This window comes from Musca autumnalis, unplaced genomic scaffold, assembly GCF_047663935.1.
Source record: "Musca autumnalis isolate F117 unplaced genomic scaffold, ASM4766393v1 scaffold_5, whole genome shotgun sequence".
Taxonomy (NCBI): domain Eukaryota; kingdom Metazoa; phylum Arthropoda; class Insecta; order Diptera; family Muscidae; genus Musca; species Musca autumnalis.
This window is the reverse complement of record NW_027412088.1, coordinates 49,758,483-49,784,196: the sequence shown is the minus strand read 5'-3', so window position 1 is coordinate 49,784,196 and position 25,714 is coordinate 49,758,483. Positions and strand designations below refer to the sequence as shown.

The 25,714-nt window shown below is 37.6% G+C and overlaps 1 protein-coding gene across 1 annotated transcript; it reads right to left on the bottom strand.

Annotated features, from left to right (window-relative positions):
- Nucleotides 1–124: 124 nt before the first annotated feature.
- Nucleotides 125–17,208, bottom strand: LOC141404607 (acyl-coenzyme A oxidase 1-like). Its single transcript, XM_073988073.1, has 7 exons — nt 16,944–17,208; nt 3,764–3,926; nt 3,416–3,708; nt 2,944–3,349; nt 2,377–2,883; nt 2,205–2,310; nt 125–672 (listed from the first exon to the last, which is right to left on the bottom strand). Exons 1-7 carry the CDS (start codon nt 17,074–17,076, stop codon nt 256–258), a joined length of 2,025 nt encoding a protein of 674 aa, XP_073844174.1. The 5' UTR covers nt 17,077–17,208; the 3' UTR covers nt 125–255.
- Nucleotides 17,209–25,714: the final 8,506 nt, after the last annotated feature.

The window sequence follows — 25,714 nt, the reverse complement described above, 5'->3', positions numbered from 1 at the left end:
ACTTTCCTTAACCATGGAAAAATCAACTAAGAAGAAATGAGACGTCATTACAGCTGCAGCCATCTTCCTGCTAGTCAAAAACTATCCCTAAGGAAAATTATAGACCTTTTCACAAAATTGGTTACCAAACAACAATTATTAAAGCTTTTTATTCACCTTTCTTTGTTTACATAAAAAATGTGCATTAATTAACAAATAATTAACAATATATCTAAACAATATATCTATATATGTATGTTTGTATGTGTGTGCTATTTACATTTTTGATCTCATCAATGGTTTCAAATGTTTTTCAAATGAATCTTGTACCAGTTTCTGATTCATAGGATTCATTTTGGCTGCTTCAAAAATACGTTCATAAACATTGCCATCGTAAGCACCCAAAACGGAATTTAAAACACCATCAGGGAAATCAAAACCATCTGTAATGGCAATAGCCTCGGGGCGTAATTTCTTCAGTACCGCTTCTAAGCGATTTTGCAACGATTTCACCTCAGCCTCAGTTATGGAAATAAAACGTAAAATATCATTCATATGCCTCAAGGTGGTATGGACCAAATATAATTCAACCAAATATTCCAAAGCGGCTTTAGTTGATTTAGAGAGGTGAGCTGTCTTAGGACCGGTGATTTGTTTCCAGAATGCTTCGGCAACAAATTGACGACCATGTAGCTGAAAAGATGAGGAAGAGATGAGCTTCAATGGTAAACAAATAAAAAATATCACTCGTTTATAAAGATCTCCTACATCTCATTTAAAATGGCTCTCTTTAGCTCGTCAATAAAGAATCCCTGCCGTTGGTCTATGAAGACAACCTATCGTTAGGCTATAACTACTACCTAGCGTTCGTCCATGAAGACTCTGGCCGCTCGTCTATGAATACCTCCTTCAGCTCGCCTATAAAGACTCCCTTCAGCTCGTCTATAAAGACTCCCTTTAGCTCGTCTATAAAGACTCCTTTCAACTCGTCTATGAAGACTCCCTTCAACTCGTCTATAAAGTCTCCCTTCAGCTCGTCTATAAAGACTGCCTTCAGCTCGTCCTTAAAGACCCCTTCAGCTTGTCTATAAAGATTCCCTTCAGCTCGTCTATAATGATTCCCTTCAGCTCGTCTAAAAATACTCCCTTCAGCTCGTATATAAAGACTACCTGACGCTCGTCTATAAAGACTCCCTAAGGCTCGTCTATAAAGACTCCCTAAGGCTCGTCTATAAAGACTCCCTAAGGCTCGTCTATAAAGACTCCCTAACGCTCGTCTATAAAGACTCCCTAAGGCTCGTCTATAAAGACTCCCTAGCGCTCGCCTATAAAGACTCCCTAACGCTCGTCTATAAAGACTCCCCAACGCTCGTCTGTTAAGACTCCCTAACGCTCGTCTATAAAGACTCCCTAACGCTCGTCTGTTAAGACTCCCTAACGCTCGTCTATAAAGACTCCCTAACGCTCGTCTATAAAGACTCCCTAACGCTCGTCTATAAAGACTCCCTAACGCTCGTCTATAAAGACTCCCTAACGCTCGTCTATAAAGACTCCCTAACGCTCGTCTATAAAGACTCGCTAACTCTCGTCCATAAAGACTCCTAACGCTCGTCTATCACTCGTCTAAAATGATCCCCTACATATCATTTAAAATGACCCTCTTCAGCTCGTCAATAAAGAATCCCTGCCGTTGGTCCATTAAGACTCCTGCCGCTCGCCTATAAAAACCTCCTTCAACTCGTCTATAAAGACTCCCCTCGACTATAATGATTCCCTTCAGCTCGTCTATAAAGACCCCCTTCAGCTCGTCTATAAAGACTCCCTTCAGCTCGTCTATAAAGACTCCCTTCAGCTCGTCTATAAAGACTCCCTTCAGCTCGTCTATAAAGACTCCCTTCAGCTCGTCTATAAAGACTCCCTTCAGCTCGTCTATAAAGACTCCCTTCAGCTCGTCTATAAAGACTCCCTTCAGCTCGTCTATAAAGACTCCCTTCAGCTCGTCTATAAAGACTCCCTAACGCTCGTCTCTAAAGACTCCCTTAAGCACGTCTATAGACTCCAAACCGTTCTTCTGCTCGTCTGTAGGGACTCTATAATACTCTTTATAATGACTCCCTAACTTCCGTCTATAAAGACGCCCTAACGCTCACCTATAGACCCCAAAACTTTCATCTATAAATTCACTCCACTGCCCTTCTGAATGTTTGTAGAGATCCAATTCTTACCTCTGCTGCCTGCAGCAATTCAATGCTACTGTTATTAAAAGCCTCTGGTTGTGTTTGTCCCGCCATCATTCTTTCCGTAAAGCTCTCAAACCCTATACGAGTTTTGCTGCAAAAAAAAGCCAAAAAACATGATTATTTTTCCGCCAAGCCTTTACAAAGTCCACAATCTTACTGGGCGGCGGTATATTTCAGAGCTTCAACAATACATTCCCAGCTGTCATTCCATTTGGGGAAGGCATTTACTTCTTGACCTTTCCTCAAGTATTCTACACTGGATAACATTTTTTTACCTTCAATCAAATATGACCAGGATTTCACAAGAAAACGGGCTATTTGCAAAAGGAGTACCGTATTTTCGCCTTCGTACGTGCACGCAGCCACGACATTCCCATAAATATTACCAAAATTGGCTGCAGCCATAAAGCCATGACCACCACAGGATAAACGTAAACGTTCAATGCCTGCACTGGCATCAGAGGTACAGAGGGCTTTAAGGGCACACGAGAGAGCATGCATTTCTGGCAGACGGCCATATTGGCCATTATTGATTTCATACACAGTTTGATGGTATAATTCCCACATACGTTCTGCAGCCATATGGTTAGCAATTCCCGTGGCAATTTCGGGGAATAATTTCAATTGTTGGGCAACATGGTCCATAATTTGGGGTTCGGGGTCACTAAACAGATTAACAGATATTTTAAATGGAAATCCAGTTAAATGCTTCCTTTCTACTTACTCGGGATTAATGGGACTTTGCCTTCTCACTGCCGAATAACGTGTTGCAATTGTGGCAGCCTCCATCAAAAAGTAAGTAACCATGCTGACAATCAAACAACGCGTGTAGACCATTGTCATGTAGGACAATTTCGACACTGGACTCTCTATGAAGCTACCATCAGGCATAACTTTGGAATTTCTCATGAGCATATTTTCACGTGGTATGCGCACATTCTTCAAACCCAAGAAGCCTTGATTTACAGCAGCCATACCCACCTTTTTACCAATATCTCCAATATCTATAGCAGGCATGGGCATGTGTGTTTCCAGGTCACGCACCTGGACAATGAACATTTGAATGCCCTTGTGTTCACCATTTATGTACAGTTGAGCAACCACCATTGCATAATTAGCTGTGTGACCCACTGAAATGTTTGAGGCGAATCTTTAATAAAAAAAAAACATTCAAAAATTCTGATCTCCAGACTTACATCCTCCAGGCCACCATTTGTAGGCTTGTAAACATGGTGTGTTTAAAATAAACTCCTGAGTTTTCGAATCATAATCGGCCCTTGTCTGAATACCTCGTACATTAGTACCATGAGCCAATTCCGTTTGAGCATATGTACCAATAATGTTACAATTATCTGCCAATTGTGCCCATTTTTCTACCTGCTCGGGGGAACCTTGACTCTTTATGACATCGACAAACATGGTAATATGTGCTGCCAACGGATGACTGGCTGGGAACAAGCCATGACCGCAGACATCATATAAACCAAATCTAGAAAATTTCATGGTAATGTCAGAAATCCTCAAAACTCCAACGTAATACTTACGGATAAATCTCATTTCCCCCTGGATTTCTTTCTTTTTGCAATTTCTTCAATTTTCTTACAGCATTTGCAACCTGTTCCACAGCAAGATTGTACACGCCCTCATGATCGAGATATTCATGTTTCAGACCATAACCTTTTTCGAGGTCGCCGAAGAGTATGTGTTCTGAAAATGAAAAAGTTCAATAAAATCGTTTATTTCGTCCCTCCCTAAGGCACTTCTTTAAAGATTCCCTAACGCTCGGCTGTAAAGACTCCCTACCGCTCGGCTGTAAAGATTCCCTACCGCTCATCTATAAAGACTCCCTACCGCTCGTCAATAAATACAGATTATCGCCTCCTAACATTGGCCTTATGTCAGGCGAATAGCCCGGCAAACAACAGCTCGACTATAAAGGCTTCCTTCAGTTCGTCTATAGACTTTCATTCGAGCCCTCTATAAGACCTTTGAGTTTTCTTTTGCTTACATTCTCATGACACGTTTTTTAGGATTTGTTGTAATAAAGTGCTAGCGACAGGAAATGAATTGCATTAGAATGCAATTATATAAATAAAATATTTAAAATATTTTGTTGGTTTCATAGAGTTGTTTATATATAAGGGTGTAATGAACTCAAGAATAAAATTCAAATTATCTGATGTATTTTACAAGAACAACATTTGAATTTGCACGAGTACAAGCATGAATTCTACTACAACAAAATTTAAATATTTTTTTTCAAGTATACCAGTACACCAAAATGAGTGTCTCGACGAACTGAGTCAATCTGGCCATGGAAGTCCGTTCGGCCTTGTAATCATTAGTAATCGAATTTTTAATATATGTATGTAAGTGACTCGAGTGGGTTAGTTTGACTGTGACTCACGTTTGACTTGTATGGAGGGTATATTAAGATTGTTTTTCTGTTTGTAACACATTGAACTAATCATTTGCTACCATATAATGTATACATATATCACGAATATTGTCAATTATTTCATATTCCATTTCAGAAAAAAAAGGATAAATTTTTTTTTTCGCGCTACATAAACTATTTTTTATATGTAGGTTAAGAAAAAACAAGTAAGAAAAGCGTTAAGTTCGGTCGGGCCGAACTTTTTATACCCTCCACCACAAATTTCAGCCATTTCGGTGGATTAATGTGGCCACAACCTTCAAAATACCGAAATTCGGAAGGTACCGTTCTATGGGGGCTATATGATGGCGTGGACCTATACATACAAATTTCTGGGGGAAAGTTTTATACGCCTAAAGAAGACTAAATACCAAATTTCAGCCATATCGGTGTGATAATGAGGCTAAAACGTTCAAAATATCGAAAATCGAGAGATATTGTATTATGGGGGCTATATCAACACGTGGACCTATATAAACATTTTATGGTAGAAATGTTTCTTAGCCTCTGGAAACACAAAATACAAAGTTACAACCGATTCTTTGGTTAAGTGGGTCTAATACATTCAAAATATATTAAAATGACGCGTACTTTATAAGGGGTCTTATGTGGGGACTATACCAAAACGTGGACCTATATAACCCAACTTTGGTAGGAATGTTTTCTGGCCTCTGAAGACACAAAATACCAAATTACAACCAATTCTGTGGTCAAATGGGTCTAATAAATTCAAAATATATTAAAATGACGCGTACTTTATATGGGGCCTTATATGGGGCTATACCAAAACGTGGACCTATATAACCCAACTTTGGTAGGAATATTTTTTGGCCTCTGGAGACACAAAGTACCAAATTACAACCAATTCGGTGGTAAAATGGTCCAAATATCTTAAAAATTCCTTAAAACGATGACGCGTCACGCGTCATTTTGTATGGGGGCTATACGAAAGCGTGGACCTACATAGCCCGCTTTCAATACCAAAAGTCCTACGTACATATAACATATTTTCCCAAAATTTTATCAACCTACGTCAATCCGTTCGGACGCTAGAGTGATTTCCACAGACGGACAGACGGACAGACAGACAGACGGACAGACGGACGGACATGGCTATATCGATGTAGAATTGCACGCTGATCAAGAATATATATACTTTGTGGGGTCTACAATGATTATTTCGAGTAGTTACAAACGTAGTGACAAACTTAATATACCCCCATCCTATGGTGGAGGGTATAAAAATATTTTTTTGACCAAAATATGTGCTTATTTTTACGTAGGACTTTTGGTATTGAAAGCGGGCTATGTAGGTCCACGCTTTCGTATAGCCCCCATACAAAATGACGCGTGACGCGTCGTCGTTTTAAGGAATTTTTATGATATTTGGACCATTTTACCACCGAATTGGTTGTAATTTGGTACTTTGTGTCTCCAGAGGCCAAAAAATATTCCTACCAAAGTTGGGTTATATAGGTCCACGTTTTGGTATAGCCCCCATATAAGGCCCATTATAAAGTACGCGTCATTTTAATATATTTTGAATGTATTAGACCCATTTGACCACAGAATTGGTTGTAATTTGGTATTTTGTGTCTTCAGAGGCCAGAAAACATTCCTACCAAAGTTGGGTTATATAGGTCCACGTTTTGGTATAGTCCCCACATAAGACCCCTTATAAAGTACGCGTCATTTTAATATATTTTGAATGTATTAGACCCATTTGACCAAAGAATCGGTTGTAACTTTGTATTTTGTGTTTCCAAAGGCTAAGAAACATTTCTACCATAAAATGTTTATATAGCTCCACGTGTTGATATAGCCCCCATAATACAATATCTCCCGATTTTCGAAATTTTTTGAACGTTTTAGCCTCATTATCACACCGATATGGCTGAAATTTGGTATTTAGTCTTCTTAAGGCGTATAAAACTTTACCCCAGAAATTTGTAGGTATAGGTCCACGCCATCATATAGCCCCCATAGAACGGTACCTTCCGAATTTCGGTATTTTGAAGGTAGTGGCCACATTAATCCACCGAAACGGCTGAAATTTGTGGTGGAGGGTATAAAAAGTTCGGCCCGACCGAACTTAACGCTTTTCTTACTTGTTAGTATTCATTTTTAATTAATTTCTCGTTGGAAATCGAGCTTGACGATCAATAATGCACCTGAAAAAAAATTTTTGTTTGAAAAAATATTTTTTCACATACATACATTATGTAGTAGAAAATATTGTAAAAATCTATAGGAATACTTCCTTCATTTTGCTTAAATCTCCCAATAAAATAGACGGATTTTGCTTCATTCACATTCATTTTAAAGCTTTCCCATTAGGGAAGGTAATTGGGTTGATGAGGATATATCTCAAAGCTTCTGAAATGGAAATAGAGGTCAAATAACCCCTTTTAATTTATATGCATTTTAAAATACGTTATCAAAATCATTTTGCCCGCATGTATATATATTTTTCGAAATATAATTTGGACTCTAAGATGTAGCATCGGCTGCATCTTAGCATTAAAAAACCTATAAAATATCGCTATTTGAAGGCGATCAATCAAGAACCGTGGATGTAGCATCACACACTATTTTTTGGGATAAAATGAATGTAGCTTCCTTATCAGTGAAGTTTTCAAATTTCTGTTTCCGCTAAAACGAAGATGCTGCGCTAGTTTTTTCATTGCAGTGGAAACGATCCGCAGAAAACGCGATAAAATACGCGTTATTTTCAAAACCAATTTTAGGTGATTTTTCTACTTTGGAATTTCTCGTATCTCGCGTTTGAGTATATGGATTTTCACGAGGAATGAATTCGAAATGAATTCCGGAACGTAAAAAACTAAAATGTACAATGGAGTACGAGGTATTCTAGAGCCAATTGCAAATATTAGACCCGAAAAATATGATTTTTAGAAAAATGTTTGGACAAAATTTCCGCATTTGGATGCATAATTCTATGAAGCTCTGCAGACTATATTCACAATAAACGTATCAAATAACGCAAGTACTACAATCTATATATGATTTTTTAAAAAACATGTTTGCGGAATGAAGTTAGAAGAAAGAAAGAAAATTTAAAAAAACACTGTAAATCTGGCTTCAAAATGTCAGCATCATTCAAATTTTGAAAAGTAATACATTAGTGAGACGATCCTTATTTAGTTTGCTTCTACTTTTACTTTGACAGGAAAATCGAGAGAAGTGTGGTTTACTCACAAATCGAGAGAAAACAAAAAATACACGTTGGCTTCAACCAATTTTTAACCGTTTTTTATACCCTCAGCCTTTAGGCTAAAGAGGGTATTTACACTTTGATACGACCAAAAATGTGCCTCATCGAAATAATGGTTTTAGACCCCAAGTATGTTTGTACGATATCCGTTTCAGACAATTTTGAGTAGATCTAGCAATGTCCGTCCGTCTGTCTGTCTGTCTGGCAGGCTGGTGCGCACGATAACTCTCGAATGGATCAATCGATTCGGTTCAAATTTTGGGTATCGAAATATTTTGTGCAGATTCGATTTAAGTTCGAAGATGGGCCATATAGGTCCACTCCTTCAGGTACCTCCCCCACAAATGTTCAAAAATGTTCGGAAAATTTGTGCGCACGATAACTCTTGTAGGGAATAACCGATTTGGTCCATACTTTGCACATCGTGTAATTTCTACCAAACTTAGATGAGGTTCCAATATGGACTCAATCGGTCCACTCCTTCAGGTACCTCCCACACAAAATTTCGGAAAAGTTTAGTTTAGGACCTGGTCTCGAATCGCTTTGATTTTTGTTTACGGAATTTGTATTCACTGTCCTCTATACGACGCTGTAAGTTTCATTAGGGGCAAGTCCATACTTCCTGAGAAAATAGCCTGAAAGTTACCAAAAAACCCTATTACACGGTGTGTAGTGGTTGGAGCGCAAGATAACTCTCGAACGGATCTGCCGATTCGGTCCAAAATTTGGCTTTCGTAATATTTTGTCCAAACTTAGTTCAAGTTCAAAGATGGATTATATCGGTCCACTCCTTCCGGTACCTCCCCCACAAAAGTTCGAAAATGTTCGGAAAATTTGTGCGTACGATAACTCTTGAAAGGAGTAACCGATTTGGTCCATACTTGGCACATTATGAAACTTCTACCAGACTTAGATGAGGTTCCAATATGGACTCAATCGGTAAACTCCGTCGAGTACCTCCCTCGCAAAATTTCGTAAAAGTTCAGTTTAGGACCTGCTCTCGAATCGCCTTGGTTTTTGTTGTAACATCTTGTATTCGCTGTCCCCTATACGAAGGTACAAGTTCTCTCAGGGGCAAGTCCATACTTCCTGAAAAAATAGCCTGAAAGTTGAAAAACAAACCCTATGACACCATGTTTATGGGTGGAAGCGCAAGATAATTCTCGAACGGAAATGCCGATTCCGGCCAAAATTTGGCCTTCGTAATATTGTTTCCAAACTTAGTTTACGTTACACATTCTCATAATATCTACCAGATATAGATCAGGTTCGAATATGGACTATATTTGTTCACTCCATCCCGTACCGCCCACACAAAATTTTGGATAAGTTCACTTTAAGACCTGCTACTGAATCACTTGGATTTTTGTTAAAGCAACCTACATTCGCTGCCTCAATTACGATGGTAAAAGTTGTTTCAGGGGCAAGTCCATACTTCTTGAGAAAACAGCCCGAAGGGTGTAAAAACCCCCTATGGCACCCCCATGGTCTATGTCGGTCCATTCCTTTAAGTACCTTTTCCGCAAAAATTTTGAACTTTAATCCTAATTAACATTTTTGTCGGTTCATACGACCAAAATTTTGAAACCCCCTAAATACATAAGTTTTTTTGTGAAAAAAGTGTTTCAATTTGCACAGGCTGAGGGTATATCTCTGTCGGCAAAGCCGACTGATACTTTTTTACTTGTTTTAACATAAATATAGCCACAGCTTCCACGCAAATTATCTTTTAAGGCCAATATTTTTTGCCACTTCCAAAAACATTTCATTTTATCCAAAAATATTTAATTTGTATAATATACAATCTCATGTCGCGTGTTCTAAAAGGAAAACCTTGGCTTCAGCTATGTTAAATTCGAGTTCGAGGTGCACATGTGCACTGCACATTTAAGTTCTTAAGCAACCCTTAATATTCGTGTGCGTGGCACAGTGTGTAGTGTCTTTGGCTAGAAATCAGAGGGTTCATGGGTTCAATTCGGGCAGACAGCGAAATAAAATAAAGTAAAATAAAAGTAAGAAGTGTGATGAAATTAATAACAAATTCTCTACATCAACTGTTCTAAAAATGAAATTTTTTTTCACGTTACTTTTCAAGTTCTTGTGGCCACAGAATAACTAGTTATTCTAGTGGTCATAAAATAACTAGAAACTGAGTGCGACATGCCCTTGTAAAAATAATAGGGAAGAAAGGGGGTTTGTGAGTAGTTACGGCTGCCAAAAATCCCTTACAAAACCAATGATTTTGGGAGGATTTTTTTTTTGCTGGGAAAGGTTTACCCTTAATTACCTTTAATATTTACAAATTAAATATTTTTGGCTAAAATGAAATGTTTTTGGACGTGGCCAAAAATATTGGCCTTAAAAGATAATTTGCGTGGAGGCTGTGGCTGTGTTTTTGTCGAAAAATGGGTAAAAATGGGTTGAAGCCAACCTGTCTTTTTTGTTTTCTCTTGATTTGTAAGTAAACCACACTTTCCACGAGTTTCCTGTCAAAGTAAAAGTAGAAGCGAACTAAATAATGTATTACTTTTCAAAATTTTATCTGCTTCTATTATTAAATGATGCTGACATTTTGAAGACAGATTTTAAGTGTTTTTTTTTTCAAAAAATCATATATAGGATTGTAGAACTCGCGATACTGTGTTATTTGATATATGTGTCGCTTTTGCGAAAACAGAGATTTAAAAACTTTACTGATAAGGGAGCAACATTCATTTTATCCCGAAAAATAGTGTGTGAAGCTACATCCACGGTTCTTGATTGATGGCCTTGAAATAGATATATATCGATATAGATTTTCATGGTGAACACTGAAATCGGATGCACCCTGCGCAAACTAGCGATGTTTTATAGCTTTTTGAACACTAAGATGCAGCCGATGCTACATTTTAGCCTTCAAATTAAAGTTCGAAAATATATACAACTTAAAAGATATGGTTTTGCTGTACATGAAAATCACATACGGACAAAATTATTTTGACAATTACGCGATTTACCCGTATTTTAAAATGCATATAAATTAAAATGGGTTATTTGACCTCTCTTTCCATTTCAGAAGCTTTAAGGTATATCCTAATCAACCCTATTACCTTCCCCAATGGGAAAGCTTTAATATGAATGTCTATAAAGCAAAATCCGTCTATTTTATTGGGAGATTTAAGCAAAATGAAGGAAGTATTTCTATAGATTTTTCCAATATTTTCTACTAAAAAAAATATTTTTCAAACGAAAAATTATTTAACTATAAACGAGAAAATTAATAAAAAAAATCATTAAAAATGATCTTCGCCGTAACAGGCAAAATTTCAAAAAAAGAAAAATTATTTTTTTGACCAAAATATGTGCTTATTTTGGCTGTAACATCGAAACTATAATACCAATTTTTATGATTTTAGTCTCATTTGATGCGACGTGAAGTTTTTATCCACAACAAATTGTTATGTAATTTTATGACCGCTAAATGGGCCTTAAGGGTGCCACCGTGGTGCAATGGTATGCACACCCGCCTTGCACGCTAAAGGTCGTGGGTTCGATTCCCAGGCCAGGCAACATCAAAAATTTCAACTGTGGCAAAATACCCCTCAGCAATGTTGGCGACATTTCCTGAGTACTGCAGCCATGTAAAACTTCTCTACAAGTGGTGTCTTAGGACACGCCGTTCGGACTCGGCAATAAACAGTAGGTCCCATATCATTGAGCTAATATGAATCGGGGTGCACTCATTGATATGAGAGAAGTCTCCCTTGTCCCGAATGGGATGTTTGTGGAACAATTATTATTATTATATAAATGGGCCTTAATTTTGAGAAAAGTAGACTTATATTCAATAATTTATCAATTTTATGTACATTCCGCGAATTCTGTGTATTATTTTGTAGGTATTATGCAATCTACTCGTTGAAGTCACTTCGAGAGAACTTTTTTGTAACAATTGTGCTCATTAAAATAATTAGCGTTTTTATAATATTTTCTTTCTTAAAAAGCGAAATAAAAGCGCCATATCTTTTGTCCGCAACAACCAAAAATTGGCTCGCGACTGGGAACTGGGAATTTTTTTCTTAACCTACATATCGTTGATGTAGCTCGAAAAAAATTTATCATTTTTTTCTGAAATGGAATATGAAATAATTGACAATATTTGTGATATACACTTTCATACGACCAAAAATGTGCCTCATCGAAATAATGGTTTTAGACCCCAAGTATGTTTGTACGATATCCGTTTCAGACAATTTTGAGTAGATCTAGCAATGTCCGTCCGTCTGTCTGTCCGTCTGTCTGTCTGGCTGGCTGGTGCGCACGATAACTCTCGAACGGATCAATCGATTCGGTTCAAATTCTGGGTATCGAATTATTTTGTCCAGATTCGATTTAAGTTCGAAGATGGGCCATATAGGTCCACTCCTTCCGGTACCTCCCCCACAAAAGTTCCAAAATGTTCGGAAAATTTGTGGGCATGATAACTCTTGAAGGCAGTCACCGATTTGGTCCATACTTTGCACATCGTGAAATTTCTACCAGATGAGGTTCCAATATGGACTCAATCGGTTCACTCCTTCGGGTACCTCCCACACAAAATTTCGGAAAAGTTCAGTTTAGGACCTGGTCTCGAATCGCGTTGATTTTTGTTTACGCAAGTTGTATTCGCTGTCCTCTATACGACGCTGTAAGTTTCATTAGGGGCAAGTCCATACTTCCTGAGAAAATAGCCTGAAAGTTACAAAAAGCCCTATGACACCGTGTGTAATGGTTGGAGCGCAAGATAACCCTCGAACGGATCTGCCGATTCGGTCCAAAATTTGGCTTTCGTAATATTTTGTCCAAACTTAGTTCAAGTTCAAAGATGGATTATATCGGTCCACTCCTTCCGGTACCTCCCCCACAAAAGTTCGAAAATGTTCGGAAAATTTGTGCGTACGATAACTCTTGAAGGAAGTTACCGATTTGGTCATTACTTCGCACATTATGAAATTTCTACCAGACTTAGATGAGGTTCCAATATGGACTCAATCGGTAAATTCCTTCCACACAAAATTTCGGAAAAGTTCAGTTTAGGACCTGCTCTCGAATCGCCTTGGTTTTTGTTGTAACATCTTGTATTCACTGTCCCCTATACGAAGGTACAAGTTTCCTCAGGGGCAAGTCCATACTTCCTGAAAAATAGTCTGAAAGTTGAAAAACAAACCCTATGACACCATGTTTATGGGTGGAAGCGCAAGATAATTCTTGAACAGAAATGCCGATTCCGGCCAAAATTTGGTCTTCGTAATATTGTTTCCAAACTTAGTTTAAGTTCGTAGATAAGCCATATCGGTCCACTCCTTCAGGTACCTACCCCACAAAAGTTCAAAAATATTCGGAAAAATTGTGCGCACGATAAGTTTTGATGGGAGTGACCGATTTGGTCCATACTTTACACATTCTCATAATATCTACCAGATATAGATCAAGTTCGAATATGGACTATATTTGTCCACTCCATCCCGTACCTCCCACACAAAATTTTGGATAAGTTCACTTTAAGACCTGCTATTGAATCACTTTCATTTTTGTTGAAGCAACTTACATTCGCTGCCTCAATTGCGATGGTAAAAGTTATTTCAGGGGCAAGTCCATACTTCTTCAGAAAACAGCCCGAAGGGTGTAAAAACCCCCTATGGCACCCCCATGGTCTATGTCGGTCCATTCCTTTAAGTACCTTTCCGCAAAAATTTTGAACTTTAATCCTAATCAACATTTTTGTCGGTTCATACGACCAAAATTTTGAAACCCCCTAACTACATAAGTTTTTTGTGAAAAAAGTGTTTCAATTTGCCCATGCTGAGGGTATATCTCTGTCGGCAAAGCCGACTGATACTTTTTTACTTGTTTGAAATGGAATATGAAATAATTGACAATATTTGTGATATACACTTCCATACGGGCAAAATGTGCCTCATCGAAATAATGGTTTTAGACCCCAAGTATGTTTGGACGAAATGTGTTTCAGACAATTTCGAGCTGATTTAGCCATGTCCGTCCGTCTGTCTGTCTGGCTGGAGGGCACGATAACTCTCGAACGGAACAACCGATTCCGTCCAAAATTTGGCCTTCGTAATATTTTGTCCAAACTTAGTTTAAGTTCGAAGATGGGTTATATCGGTCCACTCCTTCCGGTACCTCCCCCACAAAAGTTCGAAAATATTCGGAAAATTTGTGCGCACGATAACTCTTGAAGGGAGTAACCGATTCGGTCCATGTTTTGCACATCGTGAAATTTCTACTAGACTTAGGTGAGGTTCCAATATGGACCCAATCCGTCTACTCCTTCGGGTACCTCCCACACAAAATTTCGAAAAAATTCAGTTTAGGACCTGCTCTCAAACTGCTTCGATTTTTGTTATAGCAACTTCTATTCACTGTCCTCTATACCACAGTATAAGTTTCATCAGGGACAAGTCCACACTTCCTGAGAAAATAATCTGAAAGGTGCAAATAACCCCTATGACACCGTGTGTAGTGGTTAGAGCGCAGATAACTCTTGAACGGATCTGCCGATTCGGTCCAAAATTTCTTCGTAATATTTTGTCCAAACTTAGTTTAAGTTCGAAGAATGGTTATATCGGTCCACTCCTTCCGGTACCTCCCACACAAAAGTTCGAAAATATTCGGACAATTTGTACGTACTACAACTCTTGAAGGAAGTAACCGATTTGGTCCATATTTTGCAAATCGTGAAATGTCTACCAGACTTATATGTGGTTCCAATATGGACTTAACGGTCCACTCCTTCTGGTACCTCTCACACAAAATTTCGGATAAGTTCAGTTTAGGACCAGCTCTCGAATCGCTTTGATTTTTGTTTTAGCAACTTGCATTAACCGCCCCCTACACGACGGTAAAAGTTTCATCAGGGGCAAGTCCATACTTCCTGAGAAAATAGCCTGAAATTTGCAAAAACCCCTATAACACCGTGTGAGGTGGTTGGACCGCAAGATAAATCTGCCGATTCGGTCGAAAATTTGGCCTTAGTAATATTTTGTCCAAACATAGTTTAAGTTCGAAGATAAGCCGTATCGGTCTACTTCTTCAGGTACCTCACCCACAAAAGTTCAAAAATGTTCGGAAAAATTGTTCGTACTGTAACTTTTGAAGGGAGTGGTCGAATTGGTCCATACTTTACACATCCTAATATATCTACCAGATATAGATCAGGTTCAAATATGGACTATATTTGTCCACTTCATCCAGTACCTCGCAAACAAAATTTCGGATAAGTTCACTTTAAGACCTTCTATCGAATCACTTTGTTTTTTGTTGAAGCAACTTGCATTCGCTGCCTCAATTACGATGGTAAAAGTTTTTTCAGGGGCAAATACACACTTCTTGAGCATACAGCCCGAAGGGTGTAAAAACCCCCTATGGCACTATATGTAGTGGTTGGAGATCCACTTCCATAATGGTCAATGTCGATCCATTCCTTTAAGTATTTCTTCCGCAAAACTCTTTAATCCTAATCAATATTTTTTTCGTTTCATAAGCCCAAAATTTTCAAAACTCTCTAAATACATACGTTTTTTGAGAAAAAATTGTTTCAATATACACAGGCTGAGGGTATATCTCTGTCGGCCAAGCCAACTGATAATTTTTTAATTGTTTTACTTGTTTTTAATTGTTTCTCTTTTGAGTCGATCTATTATGACCTAAGAGACCTAAGTGCATTGAAAAAGTTGGAGCCTACGAAAGCCCTACTTATCTACCACTATGCTACTTTTCACGTACTGTTAAGTCTGATCCTCAGACAAATTAATACATACATATATTTATTTTGGTTCAGTTAGCCTTATGTCATGTGGTATTAATAATCAAGGTGGGAAATAACTTTAGTGCGTCCCTAAACAAAATGTTGATCCGTGAAAATATTACGCATAGGTATCACATAGTCGGCTATGTCACAACTATATAGTTTCCCTACTTGTTTTAATTTATTTATTATTACTTTTATTATTAATTTATTTATTTATTTGAAGCTTAAAGTATAGTATTTCTATAATTCCCTCATAAATATATTTTATTAATATACTAATGTTAATATCAAGGCATATTTATATAGGGTAGAAGTGACAATCAGCTGTATTTTATTTTTTTTTTTTTTTGTAAATTTGGTTTTCAAAATGTAATAGGGTCTACTCATGAAATTTTAAACTTCGAAATTTTCTACCATAAAATACTTCTTTCCATCCTAAACGTATAACAAAAATGACCTACGACTGTTCTGAATGCGTTATATTTACATTTTGATTTATATTTGGTCTATTTTAGAGGATTTTCAAAATGTATTTACGATTTTTCTGGGAAAATTTTTAGAACGACCCTATTATTCAATATTTTCTTTGACATTTAATTTTCACTAACAATAATGTTGTTTTTGTAAGTTTGTTAGTTGTTGTAATTCATGCATATGTATACCTTATATAAATGTGCCTTGATTAATACATTTGTATTTTGACAACATTTTTCAATAATTTTCTTCTGTACAGTAGTTACAGAATGTGTCATATCGACGCCTCCAAACAATAGTATGCTAAGTCGACTTAGCATGTTTTCAAGTTCTTTACATTTTTATATTTAACGTCCTTTAACTTAAATTCTGTCAAATTTTGGTAATGATCGGGCAATCCGAACAGAAGTTATAAACAAATATTTACTTAGCATAGTACTGAAGGTAAAAGAAATTTCCAAACTTATAGAGCTTGTCCTGCAAAACTCGCTTTTCAGAATTAGCAAACTATTATTTGGAGGTGTCAAACGTCCTTTAACTTAAATTCTGTCTAATTTTGGTAATGATCGGTCAATCCGAACAGAAGTTATAAACAAATATTGACTTAGCATAGGACTGAAGTTAAAAAAAATTTCCAAACTTTGAGAGCTTCTCCTGCAAAACTCACTTTTTAGACTTAGCATACTATTATTTGGAGGTGTCGATATAGTAATAAATCTTAACTAAATTCTTTCGTTCCATCCCAATATTCAAAATCCACTGCATTATAATTTCATTTGAATTCACAATTACCAATTTCACGTTTATTTTTTAATTTTTCAGCACCACCGTGAAACCACTGAGCCAATTCCTCACTACTACAGGTGGCATTTTGTCGTTCTTTAACAATGTCAGGATTAGGTGTAGACGGCACGATCGAAGTCATATTGATGGCATCTATAGTTTATGATTCAGAGCGCGTTAGAATGGACACACACCAACCGTTACACCCGACAACGAATACAAATTAAATGCCGCGGTTGTTGTCACAGCCGTCTCAAGTTATCGACTAAATTCTAGTTCCATTGAAACATTATCATTTACACCGATACGACAAGGTGTAATTCAAATGAATTGTTGAACGATGTATGCTTGTACCATTGTACGTAATAGCTCTGTTCTTTTACGTGCAAGAATGTTCTAGTTTTACCAATTTTTACTCGAATTGTGTTCCTTTACTTGCTGTAGGCATACAATTTAGAGTTGTATAGTTCACGGACGAACTAGTTGAATTGAACGATTTATTGGAAAGAGCGTACGAACTAGATCAGTCGATATAGTTCATTATAGTTCAGTAGTTCACTGAGCACCGACCGAAAAATAAAAAAACGACCAAATAAGGAACGCTTAAAGAACGAACGATTCAGCACGTCGTTCACATATCAGAAGTGACGCCGTCGTTAACTGATTAACTGATGACTTTATAAAGGTAATAGTTTTGTTTACATTTTGTATTTTACACACATATCAACACACAACTTTATTCATCGTAATTTTAATATTTTCATTTAATTTTAAACTTAAATAATTACAAATTGAAAGTTTTAAAAATTCCAAATTTGCGGTTTAATCAGACCAAACCTATTTTCTTTGCTGAGTTCTTTAAAATATTCTTCTGATGTTTGTTCGTTTTCGGCATACATATGTATACATACATATGTATATGTATACATGTTTTTGTATACAAATGAACGAACTTGCAAGCGAACGAATCAGAGCCGATGAACGATACAACGAAAAGACAGCTGACTGACAGAGATTTTCGACGAACTATTGAACTAAAAGAGCGACCTAGTTCGTCGAAAAGAGCTGAACTAAAAAGAGCGATCAGCTAAAAGAGCTAAAAAGTACAACTCTAATATAATTGATATGAAACCAGTTCACAAGTTTTGCAACTTTTACCATTTTGAAAATTAAAGGAACAGACCAAATGCTAATGACCCGATCTTAATTAGGTCTGTACGATAACCCAAAAATGTGTAGAAATTCGTACAAATTTTACTGAATGTTGTTCGATAACAAAATTGTACAGTAAAAGAGAGCGAGTTGAGAGAGATTTTTGGCAGTTCTGTGACTAAAAACTTGCAAATTTTTGCTGGAAAAATTTGTCCCGTAAAAATTTGTAAGTTTCGCCAGCAGACTTTTAATCAGCTGTTCAATGTAAACAACTTGAAATGTTAAAATTTTTATCCATGAAAATATCACAATTTCACATTTTTTAGATTCTAAAGCGTTGTGGATAGAATTATAGTAAAATGCAATTTTAAAATTTATGTTTTTGTTCCATTTGATTCAAAATATTAAAAGAAACAAAAAATATTTTTCATATATTTTGAGTAACAGCTGACTTGCTTGCAAGTACCCAAAGCAAATTTATATAAGGTATATGCATGTATTACAACAACTAACAAATTTACAAAAACAACATTGTTTTTATTGAAAATTGATTGTCAAAGAAAATATTGAATAATACGGTCGTTTCAAAAATGTTTTCAGGAAAAACATAAATACATTTCGAAAATCCTCTAAAATAGAACAAATTTGAATCAAAATGTAAATATAAAGCATACAGAATTCTCGTAGGTCATTGTTATTACACGATTACGATGAAAAGAAGAATTTTATGGTAGCAAATTTCGAAGTTTCAAATTTCATGAGTAGACCCTATTACATTTTGAAAACTAAATTTACAAAAAAAGTAAGAATACAGCTGATTGTCACTTTTACCTTATATAAATACGCCTTGGCAAGTTCAACTTTCTGAAATTTTTCTTGCTTGAGAGAGTAAATTTCACTGAGAGAAGTTGCTGGAACTTGCTGAGTAATTATTGCTGGGAAAGTTATAGTACATACCTAATGACTGTGTTGTCTGAATCAGATCTCCGAAATACTCGAGAGGGAGTACTCGCGCGAGTAGAAAAAATAAATTGAGTATACTCTATTTTTACTCGTCACTCGCGAAGCATATTTCAGACTTGCTCGTTTTCACTCGCGAGTAACAAGTGTTTGCGAGTACGAGTACTTGAAGAGTACGACTTTGCAAGAAAAAACGAGTGGGAGTGAAAATGCTCGAAGTAGAGTACGAGTTTACTCGAGTAAAAAAATCGAGTATAATTGAGCAGGAAAAATTTATTTGTTTTTTGACCGTTTGTGAGTTCGGAGGTTTGGATGAGGTTGTTAGGAGGTTCGAGTTAGGTTGTTCTGAAGTTCGGAAGAGGGTAGTCGGAGGTCGAGAGGAGGTTGTTCCGAAGTTCGAAGAAGGGTGGTCGGAGGTTCAGAGGAGGTTGTTCCGAAGTTCGGAGGAGGGTGCTTGGAGGTTTGGAGGATGGAGTTCCGAAGTTCGGAGAAGGGTGGTCAGAGGTTCAGAGGATGGAGTTCGTGTTAGCGACGCAATATGTGGAAAAAATATTCCTTTCGAGAACAAACGATTTGAACACACGAAATTTTATTTGGGAATGAAAAAAATATTTTCACATTGACAATACAACAAAATTCAAAAGTCAAAGCATACTTGATTGATATAAAATAATATTATAATGAAAATTACAAACTAAGTCGATTGAATCTCTAACACCCTTCCTCAATCGATTTTCACACCAACAGATTTTCTGAATTTTACAAATGTTGATACAGGGAGCGGTTTCGTTAGCATGTCTGCTACCATTAACTCACTAGGGCAATACTTGCATATTATATTTTGTTTTTCAATGTGATCCTTCACAAAATGAAGTTTGGTGTCAATGTGTTTTGTCCTATTGCTAAGTTTTTCTTCCTTAATGAGCCGTAAGCAACTTTGATTGTCTTCAAATATTGTTGTTGGTAATTCTTGACTGATTCGCATATCGCTTAATAATCGTCTAATCCATATGGCTTCTTTGCATGCTTCGGAAAGGGCAACAAATTCAGCTTTGGTTCCCTTTAGGTACTTGAGGACCCGTTTCAATTCCGTCCAATCTTCTTGAGTTGGTGCACTCACTTTTTGAGCCAAAATTGAAATACTAGCGGCTATATCAGGCCTAGAGTTGACACTTATGTATAGTAGTGATCCAATTAATTTTTGATATTTTGTGTTATCAAGCAGTTGCTCTGATTCAGACTTTCCATATCCTGGATCTATAGGGTACTTTGAATCTTTCGAATTCTCCATTCCAAATTCTTTGACCAAGTCCTTAATGTACTTTCTCTGACGAATACAAAAGTTCGACAATTTGTCTTGAAAAATTTCCAAACCCAAATAGTGGTTCGCCATTCCAAGGTTACTTATATCAAAGTTACCTCTGAGTAATGTTTCTACTTCGTCGACGTTTGACTTCTCTTCGCTAGCAACCAATATGTCATCAACGTAAATTAACACATACGTTATCCCTTCCTCGTTGGTGCATTTTGTGTAGAGACATGGGTCTGCTGTTGACTGTTCGAAACCTCCATTACTCAAAACGTTATGGAGCGTATTGTTCCATACATGAGCAGCTTGTTTGAGTCCATATATGCTTTTATTCAGTTTACATACCAGTTTCTTTCCGCTCTCTTCAAATCCTGGAGGCTGTTTCATATATATGGTTTCTTGCAATTCACCATTCAAAAACGCTGATTTTACATCGAAGTGAACAACTGACATTTTCTTTGCTCCTGCTACGGACAACAAGGTCCGTAAAGTCGTTTGTCTCACTACCGGAGCAAAAACTTCATCGTAATCCTGACCATATTTTTGAGAGTATCCACGAGCTACCAGTCGAGCTTTATACCTTTGAACTGTTCCTTCAGCATTCCGTTTTATTTTGAATGTCCACTTTGAGCTAACGATATTTGCATTCTGCGGAGGTACCACGAGCTCCCACGTATTCAGTTTCTTTAGACATGTTATTTCTTCTTTCATTGCTTTTATCCACTCTGTACGCTGTTCTGATTGTAAAGCGTCGTTAAAAGTTTTTGGTTCCTGAAATTCTTCATTATTTTGAGCACTATACCCGTACTTTTTAGCAGGTTTTCCTTTTGTTTCACGAGTTGATCTGCGCAATTGTAGTGGTTCATTTGTATCATCTGAAGAGATTTCAATTTGATCTTCCATGCTTTCAAAAAATACATCTTCTTCGGACTGAATATCATCGGCTAAATTCTGTACATGACCCTCATCACGAGTATTATTGGAATTTGCTTCTCTTGTAAAAACATCGAGTTGTACTTCCGAGTTGTTGTGGTTTGAATTTTCACTGCTCTCGTTATATATATTAGTCGTTGTAAATTTTGCGTCTCTGCTAATAGTTACCTTCTTGGTAATTGGATTAACAAATCTGTATCCTTTTGTGTTCTGGTCATAACCCATGAAAGTTAAAATTTCAGTTTTCTCATCTAACTTTCGGCGTTTTTCTTTTGGTATAAGGACATGAGCTTTCGATCCAAAAACATGCAAATGGTTAATATTGGGTACTTTCTTTTCCCATACTTGGTACGGTGTAATGCCGATCGTTTTGGAGAAAGTGCGATTTTGTAAATAGTTTGCTGTCATTATTGCTTCTCCCCAGAACACATTTGGAAGTTTGGCTTCTGCCAGTAGACATCTTGCCATTTCGACAAGGGATCTATTTTTCCGCTCAGCAATACCATTTTGTTGCGGACAGTAGGGCACAGTATATTGACATTCTATTCCTCTCTCCTCCAAATAGTTCCGCACCTTCTTACCGGTATATTCACCACCATTGTCGGATCGTATAACGGATGGGTATCTTGAAAATTTATTCTTCATCAATTCTAAAAAACATTTAATTTTATCGAAGACTTCATCTTTGGTTTTGATTAGGTAGACGTGTGTATATCTACTAAAGTCATCAATAAATGTAAGGATATAACGCTTTCCTCCTGGCGTCACAGTCTGCATGGGTCCACATACATCAGTGTGGATAATATCTAAAACCTTGACTGATTTTCCCTCAGAGGTTTTATTGAAAGGCTTCTTCGTCATTTTACATTGAATACATATGTCACATACCTTTCTTATACCGCAATCACGTATCTTTAATCCCTTTACCAAATCTCTTTTCTCCATTTCACGAAGAGCTTCAACGTCTCTATGACCGAATAATTTGTGCCAATAGTGCTGACAGTTGGTCGAGTTGCATGTTGCAGACAATGCATGTTGACTTTGACGAAGTTGGAATAAACCAGCAGACATCTCGGCATGGCCTACCTCTTTTCCATCTGCAGCCACAATTTTCGCATTCGATTCCTTGAATATAACTTTAAATCCATTTTTTAATATCTTATTTACCGACAATAAATTCCCATGGAAGGATGGTATATACAGCACATCTTTGATTTTGATATTAAATGTTTCGCCTTTTGAATTCACTGTTTGGACATTGCAACTGCCTTTGCCACTTGAATGAACCGATTCTCCATTTGCAACGGTAACTAACTCATGTACGGTCGTATCCAACGTTGCAAAATGAGCACGATTTGAACTGATATGGCATGTTGCGCCGGAATCAAGAACCCACGATGTTGCGTCACAATTGACTGAAAAGCAATAGTTACCTTCAAAAGCTTTCTCGTCTTTTGCCTCGTTCGCTTTGTTGACATTATTGTTCTTGGCTTTCTTGAATTTCCAGCAATCCTTTTTCAGATGACCTTTTGCTTTACAAAAATGACATCGCTTTACGTGGCGTTCTTCAGAGCGTTCAGATGTCTTGAGAATTGAATTTGATGGTACGTTACCTTTCATGCGTTGGCATTCTTCAATTAAGCACGTTTCCACGATTTTAATAGTCAGCTCGTCAACTTTTCGAACTTCCAAAGCTGTGACAAGCGTGTCAAATGACGACGGAAGACTACTAAGAAGCATGGCCACCAACCAGCGCTCGGAAAATTTCTCACCTATAGCTTCCAATTTTTCGAATAGTAACTTCATGTCCATTATGTGTTCATTAATATCCGCATCCATTGAATACTTCATATTGCATATTTGTCTCATGATACGTACACTAGTCCCAAGCGTATTTTTTTCATGATGATTTTGCAATATATTCCAAGAGTCGTGGGCACTCGTTGCTTTCTTTATCAACATAAGTTGATTGTCTTCAACGGAAAGGCCAATTATAACCGTCGCTGCTTCATTCTTTTTCTTCCATTCCGCATTAGGGTTACTAGGAACATCGGAAGTAACACATTCCCACAAATCTTCCTTACGCAAGATTAATTCCAGCTTGAACTTCCATAAATGGTAATTATCTGCGTTTAATTTCGCGAAAGATGTTCTCAAAAAATCCATTGCGATAGAGCCCATAACCTGTTAGCGACGCAATATGTGGAAAAAATATTCCTTTCGAGAACAAACGATTTGAACACACGAAATTTTATTTGGGAATGAAAAAAATATTTTCACATTGACAATACAACAAAATTCAAAAGTCAAAGCATACTTGATTGATATAAAATAATATTATAATGAAAATTACAAACTAAGTCGATTGAATCTCTAACAGTTCGGAGTTCCGAACACCCTCCTCCGAACTTCGGAACAACCTCCTCTGGACCTCCGACCAATCTCCTCCGATCTTCGGAACACCTTCCTCTGGACCCCCGACCACCCTCCTCCGAACTTCGGAACAACCTCCTCTGGACCACCGAACAATTTGCTCTTTCCGTATTCAGTCCACAGGAACATCAAAACCTGTTCGCTACTACACACGCAACAATACACAAACAGCACCCTCCTCCGAACTTCGGAACAACCTCCTCTGGACCTCCGACCACCCTCTCCGAACTTCGGAACAACCTCCTCTGGACCTCCGACCAACCTCCACCGATCTTCGGAACAACCTCCTCTGGACCACCAAACAACTTGCTCTTTCCATATTCAGTCCACAGGAACATCAAAATCGTTCGCTACTACACACGCAACAACACACAAGCAGCAAAAACATATTTTTTTTCACTCGATTTTATTCTTCAAGCGAACTCGTACTCTATTTCGAGTATTTTCACTCGCACTCTTATTTTTAAACCAAGAGTACTCGCCAGTGCTCCCAAATAAAAGAAAGGAGTGGAGAATAAACTTCTTGTAAAACTCGTACTCCCACTCGCAGGTATTTTCACTCGCGAGTAAAAACGACAAATCGGACTTTTTACTCGCACTCTTCGAGTACTCCCACTCGCGAGTAAAAACGAGAAAATCGGAGCTCTGGTCTGAATGACTGAAATAGACTGAGTGATTTTTGGAACTTCTCTAGCAACATGTTGCAAAAAAAGTGTGGTGTACAAGGATCTAAGGCGGATTAACAACAAATCCACTCATTACGAAGATTTATTTTTGTATGGGAAATCTCGTAGATTATGGCCGGATTTAGCAAATAAATCCTGATCATTCAAAACTGTGGGAAGGACCGACAGGTCTCGATTTAATAACATTTGTAAAGAGGACCGACAGGTCTCTTGTATTTGGAGTTTCACACATGTCACATTTTTCACACATGTCACACTTTCTCACAGTCAGACTTGTTACACATGTCAGACATGTCACACTTGCCACACATGTCAGACATGTCAGACATGTCACACATGTCACACTTGTCGCACATGTCACACATGTCAAGTTAATTTAGCGTATTCGAGGGCCGAAAGGTCCTGATTAAGTTATATTTCCAGAGACAGCCGTCAGGTGTCTTCCTTTGATACGTTAAGGGATGCTAAACCGTTCGATGATGTTGAAATTACCTTACCCTCCTTGAGATTCTGGGTTACCAATTATATGTATGGCTGCCACTCGTATGTGGAATTCAGGAACAGTAAGCCCAACCACCGTAGTGTGAAGCAAGCAGTTCTCCAAGAGGATATTATATCTCCGGAACTATTTAACTTTTCATCACATGGACTGTGGAGATGACGATTCCGCTGAATGTGTTTGTCGATGGGTTAATAATTCCGACCACTAATTAGGCCAAAGTTCTGGGGGTCACCTTTCGAAGCTTTATGCTATTGCTTGAGAAGTTAAACAAGGTCCTCGAGTCCACTTGGTAGCATATAACCTTATTAATCTCTTACAATGCTATATTGGGTCTGTGGAAAGCTATGTGGAGCCAGTGTGGTATGCCAACGTAAGTACAACAAGCCTTCGCTGAACCACTTACATAAAGAGGCTAGGGATGTCCACGCCTGCACGTTGTCGTAACAACAGAGAATAACGAATTCAAATGAGAACATGTCAGCCATTGTTTAACAAAGGTACATTACTCTCCCATCAATTTTCTCTCATTTATTTTGGACACCGATGAAAGAGGCTAACAAAATGTTGTCTCTCACTTATGCCAGCCGTTCTTTAAAGCAGCATCCGGCAATAAGGGGCACACGTGCCCTTGATGAGAATAACAACGGAACAACCACCACTCAGTCTTCGTTCAGAAGTCAATGAAGAAGGTTCTATTGTCGCTTGTTTCAATGGTTCTTAATTTTAGCAAATTTATTAACACACACGCTGTTTTTGGAGAGAGTCGTATGCGTGAGACCGCAAACAATGCGTTTGTATTAGTGCC

What these genes read in the sequence shown, in the direction of transcription:
- LOC141404607 (XM_073988073.1), bottom strand. Translation starts at nt 17,076, where the DNA reads ATGACTTCGATCGTGCCGTCTACACCTAATCCTGACATTGTTAAAGAA. An exon ending in AAAAAATAAACGTGAAATTG is followed by an intron (nt 3,927 to 16,943) that starts GTAATTGTGAAT and finishes TTTCATTTTCAG; the next exon opens with AACACATACTCTTCGGCGAC. An exon ending in CAAATGGTGGCCTGGAGGAT is followed by an intron (nt 3,350 to 3,415) that starts GTAAGTCTGGAG and finishes CAAACATTTCAG; the next exon opens with TGGGTCACACAGCTAATTAT.